Here is a 7795-nt window from a genome sequence, read left to right on the forward strand (position 1 = left end):
GAAATCATAAGACTACGACTTAAACTTTGGTTTACTCGTCACTACCCACCAACTAGTGTGCTGCCCATTATGAACAATTTCTGATACATTTATAATAATTAAATTAATGGTGAAAATGTGAAACTGGCTGTGTCAATGACAGGATTTGCATCAAATCTTGACTCTGTGTGTTAACTTAACTGTTCTGTGGTCACCTGTATTCACCTTGAGCCCGGTGCTGTAATGGTTGACTGAGTCAAACCTGTCAAGCACCTTTCTCATGTCTTGTGGGAAACGTTATTTACAGTGTATGCTTGACAGGGTCTGACTACTGAGGTCATGAGAACAACCCCCCACCCCTCCATGAAATCTCCATTACATCGCACACACACACACCACAAACATGCATGCACACTGTGATGTGGGAGGAGTAACCAATACTATCCCCTCAAATAGTGTTTATATGCTTTCATTTTTGAGAAAAAAAAATCATTTCAAAGATGGAACCATTGTTTGCTAATATACACATATTTCTTTTTATTCAACTGTATGTATGCTACCTGTTTTAAAAACTAAGGGGAGAAAACTTGTGAGCAAGCAAGATATTTTCCCTTTTTTATAAACTTTCACAGTCTCGTACTGAGACAAAGAGGGAAAAACGATATAACAATTCACACAATTTTTAAGACCTAACGAGCTGGCTTGACCTCTGATATCAAAATAATCTATTTGTTGTTCTTTTATCACTTTAAAATTTATAACACAAAATGGAAAAATACACCTCGTGTTTTTTTTCTATTTGGAGAATTATTGAACTGCCTTATAAGTTCCCAATATCTCAATCAATGAAGATATGAACAGCATGTGACTTCACCTTCCTGTGTTTACATCATTTTGTCTCATCGTCAGTTTGGGTAAAAAGAAGTAACAAGCCTAATATGACAAAGCAGTAAAAAGTCCTGACATTTATTTTCAAAGGTCAGGGGTAAAAGTAAAGCATCTGGAAAATAAACACAGCAATGCATCAAAGTGCAGATACCTGAAAAATGTACTTCCTGTAAGTACATAAATACTATTTGTACTCGGTTACCTCCTGGCACTGCATGTCAGCCTTCCAGAAAATGTCGAGGGAGTAACTGTGGGAGTGTCCTCTCATCTTTGCTCACCTTCATATGGGCTTGGCGTTCAGTTTGTTAGGAACTGTGCCTGAGCATATCCAAGCTGAATCAATCAACTTCTAAACAAAATTGGCAAAAGAAAAACCCCAGAAAACTCAACAGGATGGGCAGCGTTCAAAGCTTCAGAGAATTCTGTGATCGTACTAAAAATACAAATGTTCGTCTTAGTCTTCCAGCAGTGTGTATCGTTTGGCAAACAGCTATGATTATCTTGTTTGGAGTTTTTATTCGTTATGATGAGGAGTCCGATGCACACTGGATAGAGCACCGGAAAATAGAAAATATATCAAGTGACATTGAGAATGACTTCTACTTCAGATACCCAAGTAAGTAAATTCATATCAATCAGTGTCACTTTTTTTCCATGACAAATTGTTCAATACAACCTCTGCTCTTGAAGTATTTGTGAATGAAGTGTCTGTATTTTACTTTTAGATTATAATTTCAAATGACTTTTTACAATGGACTGGAATCAATTGATTTATATTCAATGAGTTGACATTGCTGACGTCAACAGGTGATTATTTCTCTTGAGGTTAGTTTGTTAGCGTCATCACCAGGCTTGCTAAAATAAATGTAACATCCTGGTTTTATACTCTCTTTTTTTCATGATGAGATCAATAACAACCTGTTGTGTTGTGTCACAAATAACCATAGGTAAAATTGTATTGTAATATTGTCAAGAAACTGTTTATTATTATTATTATTATTGAGGCAAATAAAGACCGTTTTCTTTACCTGCATTCCACTTTACACTATGCTGTTACTAATGTCTCCTAATGTTTCACAGTGACAACATATTGTGCCAGTAGATGTCTCAAATGGTTTGTGGTCATGTTTTTGTAAAGGACACCAGCGGGTGATGCTGGTATCCATCAGAGAGCCAATAGCAGGACTTGTTAAAAAAAAATCCCCTTTCAAATAGATAACAATGATCACTGATCTACACTGCCAATGTACAAAGGTAAAGTCACAAAATACTTGTATTAATAAAACGGACTAAAAATAAAAAGGAAATCTAATGTATAAATAATAATTTTATGAAATAACTATGAAATAGACACACCTTTTTAGTCTTCATAAAAACTAAATATATATTGACCAAGTTTCAGGATATATTCATATTCTGTAAGGAAAAAAAATGCGAGCAAATACATTTTATAAGTTGACTTTAAAGACATGCAATATAAAGTGCAACACACTCCAGTCCAGGACCTTGGTTGACTTTGGTCACCTTTCCAAACAATTATTCCTCCTTAGAAAATAATTTTTGAAAATCATTGTCACAGGGTCAAAGGATTGCAACCTTAAAGGGTAAGTCAACCCTAAAATGTTCTTTATAATAATATGTTGTATGTGCCCCCTATTAGCCTAAACACGGCATTCTGATTAATATTGCGTTTGTGGAATGTGAATTAAGCTGGTGAATTCATTTGTATCTGAGGGGGCTGCCATTTTGCCACTTCCAGCAAGTTGCATAATGTCCGCCCCCTGACATGGGTAAAAACAAGTGGATTTTGCCTGTTGAATTCATATTCCACAAAAGAAACAGTAACCAGAACACTGTTTTGACTTGACAAGCTACACGGAACATACATATTATTACAAGGAAAATTTGGGATTAACTTTCCCTTTAAAGGCTTTTTTGACCGTTTTTCTTCCCCCTGTCATACAAATGTTAAATAATGAGCCATTATTGTGCCATTATTGTGTCGTTATTGTGCGTGACCGATCCTAACACAGCTTTTTTGTCAAGGTTTTCAAGATGTCCACGTGATGATCTTCGTGGGCTTTGGTTTCTTGATGACTTTTCTCAAGCGCTACAGTTTTGGTGCCGTGGGTTTCAACTTCCTCATCGCAGCATTTGGCCTCCAATGGGCGCTCCTAATGCAGGGCTGGTTCCACTCCCTGGATTACACTGATGGAAAGATCAAAATTGGCGTTGAAAAGTACGATAGAGCGATTTCTTTTTCAACCAAATTGTAATTACTGGATTATCCAATTATTTAAAACAAGTGATGCTCATAGTAGTTTTTTGATACCGAATAAATGTTTGATGGATTCCACCAACTGTTTCCACAGAAAGAAAAACAGTTAACTTCTCAAATTTGTTTTTGATTTTTTTTAAGAAAGCTGATCAGTATTTACAACTTTAGTGACTCCTCAATGTTCTATTTGTCTCTTCAAGTTTAATTAATGCAGATTTCTGTGTGGCGGGCTGCTTGATTGCCTATGGAGCCGTGCTTGGTAAAGTCAGTCCAGTCCAGCTGATGGTCTTGACCCTGTTTGGCATCACATTGTTTGCTGTGGAGGAATATATCATCCTCACTGTTATACACGTGAGTAGGAAAACTCGTTTGAGTGGTTGTTTCTCTCCGGCTGACCAGCAAACCAAGTCTGGCTCAGTTCTGAAAGGAATGCACGGATCAAAAAACCTGTTTGGGGACTAATAAATAACCCTTGTTGACCTTAAGGCTCGAGATGCGGGAGGCTCCATGGTGATCCACACATTCGGCGCTTATTATGGCCTTGCCATCTCGTGGATGCTCTATCGACCCAACCTGGATCAGAGCAGTCGTCTTCAGGGCTCAGTTTACCACTCGGATGTCTTTGCTATGATAGGTTGGCTGGCGTCACCAAATGCTTTGTTGTTGGTCTGACTTCTTCCTAATATTATATACATATATATGGGTAGGAACTCTCTTCCTGTGGATGTTCTGGCCCAGTTTCAATTCAGCTATCGCCGACCACGGCGACGGGCAGCACCGAGCCGCCATCAACACTTACCTGGCTTTGGCTTCAACAGTGCTCACCACTGTGGCTTTCTCGAGCCTCTTCCAGAAGCACGGCAAACTTGACATGGTAACACTCCCCGAGGGACTTGATGAGAATCTAATTTAGTTCACGAACATTTTTGTTTGTCTTCTGCACAGGTCCACATTCAAAACTCCACTTTGGCTGGTGGTGTTGCGGTGGGAACTGCAGCAGAATTTATGCTGATGCCCTACGGGTCTCTGATAGTTGGGTTCTGCTGCGGTGTCATTTCCACATTGGGTTATATCTTCCTCACGGTATTGTTCACATTTAGATTTGATCTTAACGAGCATTTTGATGTTGGTCAAGTTCAGTTCTCTTGGTTCTTCAAGAGCCAATTGTACACTTCTATACTTTGTGGGAACAGTATGCAAATACCATTTCTGTTCCAGTACAAAGCATGCAAGCAACATGACATGAAGGGGTTGATGGATTAGTTAATTCTGAAAAAAAATCAATGAATCCCTCAGATAACAAGACGTACAGTTAATTAAAAAGGTGTACCAATACTTTTGTCACTGTCGTTGTTCATTAGGGGAAAGTTCAGTGTAACAAAAAAAGGCCCAAATATGCAATTGTCCACATAATCCTATTTTTTTAAAATATGATTTATTTTTAATTGATACAATTTAGCATGGAACTGGGTCATCAGCCACTTTTGATTAGGGTCAAAATGCTGTCACCTGTAGTAGAGGTGTGACTTCATAGTTGTTGAACTGCACTTTGTGACACTTCTTTCACAGCCATTTATGGAGAAGCACCTGAAGATTCAAGACACGTGTGGAATCCACAACCTCCACGCCATGCCAGGGCTCATAGGTGGCATTGTGGGCGCTATTACTGCTGCAGCTGCCTCTGAGTCGGTGTATGGTAAAAAAGGGTGAGAAGCATGTCGGCATCATGGGATTTTAGATGAAGTCAGACTTTTGACCACCCTGAATCTTTTCTTTTCTTTTTTATTTAAAAGACTGATCAACACCTTTGACTTTGAGGGTGCTTTTGAACACATGACCCCCACAAGGCAAGGTGGTCATCAGGCTGCAGGCATCTGTGTGGCTGTTTGTTTTGGTGTGGGTGGAGGCATCATGGTTGGTAAGCTAAATACACCGCAAAACTCTCCAGGTCCTTACATAGTTTTGGTGCACTTTCATGACGTCTTTGCATCCTTTACAGGTTCTATTTTAAGATTACCCATCTGGGGCGACCCGGCGGATGACAATTGCTTTGATGATGAACCCTACTGGGAGGTTGGTGACTCCACCAATGTCATAAGTCCCTTTCACAAGTCACAACACATTTCAGTATAGTATAGTAACCAAGAGTCAGCGACGGTTGTTCACTCACCTCATTGGAGCGACGACTAGCAGGAAATCACTAAGTTAAGTTGAATAGAACAAAGTTGCGATGTAATAAATAGGAACGAGCTCCGCTCTCGCACAAATGACAGAAAGTGCAACTTCATCGATGATAAAATGCGATGAAGAAAGCAGCTGTGATTATGCATTATTAATTTCTATTTTCCGACTTTACCGGTAAAAATGACAGTTAACAGAGTTGCTACCCCTGACTGATGTTGAAATTGTTTGCAGGTGCCTGATGAGGAGGAGAGTATTCCACCAGTCCTACAGTACAACAATCACATGCTCAACAAAGATATGTAAGTGTTTTATTTTGTAGGCCAACAATGTTCAGGTTAGATGAATATATTCATATAGTCATTCAATCGTTCAATAACTGCACCACATAGTTTGTGGATATTGTGCAATATTCTTCAGCTTCAAGTTCTTAACACTGAAAAAGCTTTTTAAAAACGTTTTACCCAAATTATAAACGTTGAGCACCAAAAACAAAAATAATAATCGCACACTAAAATATAATTGTACTAGTTTGACATTAGTACAATATTTTAAGCGAGGTGCTATTGTTGCATTTATTATCCTCTTGGTGGCAGCACTGGTTTTAGTAGAAATGAACGCGGACACGCGCACGCACGCACACACGCACGCGCATGCAACTTGCACAAGATGACCTTGGAGATGCAACGTTGACGGTAAATAACCTCATTCGATGAGACATATGAAATATTTTATTTTTGTCAATGATACATTTGAAGTGACACATTTTACTGTATAATTGGTGTTTATTAAATGTGTTTTTAATGATGTGCCTTTATTGATTTGTTTATTTTTAGAACCGAGTCAAATTTCACCATGGAGCAGAACTGACCCAATGTCTTGATGATGGTGGTTTGCTGGTCTCTGTTAGTCCCTTTTTATAATCTTGCTGATACAATAGTTCATTCCAAAAAAATGTGTATTGTCCAACCAGTGAGTATATTTCTAGAAATTTAGGTTGGATAAACAATCTAACGTGTAAATAATCGGTCAATTGATCAGTTTGTTTAGTTAAATGGTTTCCATGGTCTAATTCAAGACAGTATTTACTCAAGTGAATTCACAGTACGAATTTGGCCCCTTAAACAAGCAGGACACAATAACTCTGATCTTTTCTGATCTAATGTTGATTTGTTGTTGTCTGAGATTTCCAGATTGCAATGATGTTAATGCCGGATAAAATGTTTTTTGTGTGATGACGGGTAAAATTAGAATGGATCACTGGAACGCTGTTTGCATTGTTCGCTTGTGGTTCGCTTTGTGTGTCGAATCCAGCCACACTTGCTTGATGTCATGGTTTTAAATTTTGGGTTGAAATTATGAAGTACTGTATAGGCCTAAAAACAGTCGTCTCATTTTTCACATGGATGTTTTGATGTACGACTTTGAGGTTTTTGTGTGTCTGCCAGTCTGTCTGCTTGCCTGTTATTTGGTATAGTGAGAGAATTTCTGGTGCGTGTGAGACTTTTTTTTTTTTTAATGTTTAGTGAGATTTTTTGTGGGAGGTAAATGTTATTTTTGGATGTATAAAAATCGTCAACTTCAATGAGTCACTGGACAAGTTCATCTTTTTTGCTGTGTGTTCATGGTATGTAAAGAAAATATTTGCAACTTATAAATTCCAGATTTGATTGATTTTGCTCAAGTGTCAAAAAGGTGTTGAATTTCGAAATATTTTAACTAGTTTACTATATCAAATTGCACCAAGAGATGTTTCTATTACTTTTTTTAAGGCTCATTAGTCTGTGAAGACGATGGTGGTGTCCCCAATTCCTTATTCACTGACGCCACACTTCCTGCTCACAACGCATTGTGGTCTACATTAACCGATTGAGTGACCATCGATGCACACGAATGTTCCAAGTATGTTGTGGCAAAATCTGAGTTCACTATTGTTTTTCTCACTGCACATTTAGTCAATGGCGTAAAGCCTATATAGTGCATTATATAAAGAATATTTTGGACATAAGGACACAGCCTATTTCTCAACATCTTTATAAATGGATTTTGTTTTTCTATTCAGTCATTTATCTTGAGAATCAAAATTGAGTTTTCAACGAATGGACAAGGTCTATCCACTCTGTGTCAAATGCTCTTAAAAGAAAATGTTGGTTTATACACAAAAAGAAAGGCATTTCCTAGATCTCACTTTTGCCAGGGGTCAGACAGACTGTGAAGAAGGCTCCAACACATGTAAGGGGCACTATGGTGACTAAACATGCCCTTGCCTTTTCAATGTGACCTCAGTTCAATGGGCAGCAAGTAATAAAGATCAAAGTCAGTGTTTCGTTCCATCGATCTGACAGAGGATGACCAGTACGGAAAACAGGCATTGTGTAATTCATTTAGATGTTTCCCACCAATGAAAAGCAGCAAGGAGTTTATCTCCACATTCAGTGGTAACAAAAACGGGCTTCCATCTTAAGTCTT

General features: G+C 38.2%; 1 protein-coding gene across 1 annotated transcript; it reads left to right on the plus strand.

Annotated features, from left to right (window-relative positions):
* The first annotated feature begins 1098 nt into the window (after positions 1 to 1098).
* On the plus strand, positions 1099 to 7005 carry rhcgb (Rh family, C glycoprotein b). The gene is made up of 11 exons (XM_061283848.1): positions 1099 to 1483; positions 2914 to 3106; positions 3346 to 3496; positions 3632 to 3779; positions 3853 to 4019; positions 4091 to 4228; positions 4715 to 4851; positions 4939 to 5063; positions 5145 to 5218; positions 5561 to 5628; positions 6163 to 7005. Exons 1-11 carry the CDS (start codon positions 1261 to 1263, stop codon positions 6194 to 6196), a joined length of 1458 nt encoding a protein of 485 aa, XP_061139832.1. The 5' UTR covers positions 1099 to 1260; the 3' UTR covers positions 6197 to 7005.
* Positions 7006 to 7795: the final 790 nt, after the last annotated feature.

Source organism: Syngnathus typhle, linkage group LG7 (assembly GCF_033458585.1).
Source record: "Syngnathus typhle isolate RoL2023-S1 ecotype Sweden linkage group LG7, RoL_Styp_1.0, whole genome shotgun sequence".
Classification (NCBI taxonomy): Eukaryota; Metazoa; Chordata; class Actinopteri; order Syngnathiformes; family Syngnathidae; genus Syngnathus; species Syngnathus typhle.

Coding starts and splice junctions, on each gene's coding strand:
- rhcgb (XM_061283848.1), top strand. CDS start 1,261: ATGGGCAGCGTTCAAAGCTTCAGAGAATTCTGTGATCGTACTAAAAAT. Junction 1,484..2,913: donor CTTCTACTTCAGATACCCAA/GTAAGTAAATTC, acceptor TTTTTTGTCAAG/GTTTTCAAGATGTCCACGTG. Junction 5,629..6,162: donor CACATGCTCAACAAAGATAT/GTAAGTGTTTTA, acceptor GTTTATTTTTAG/AACCGAGTCAAATTTCACCA.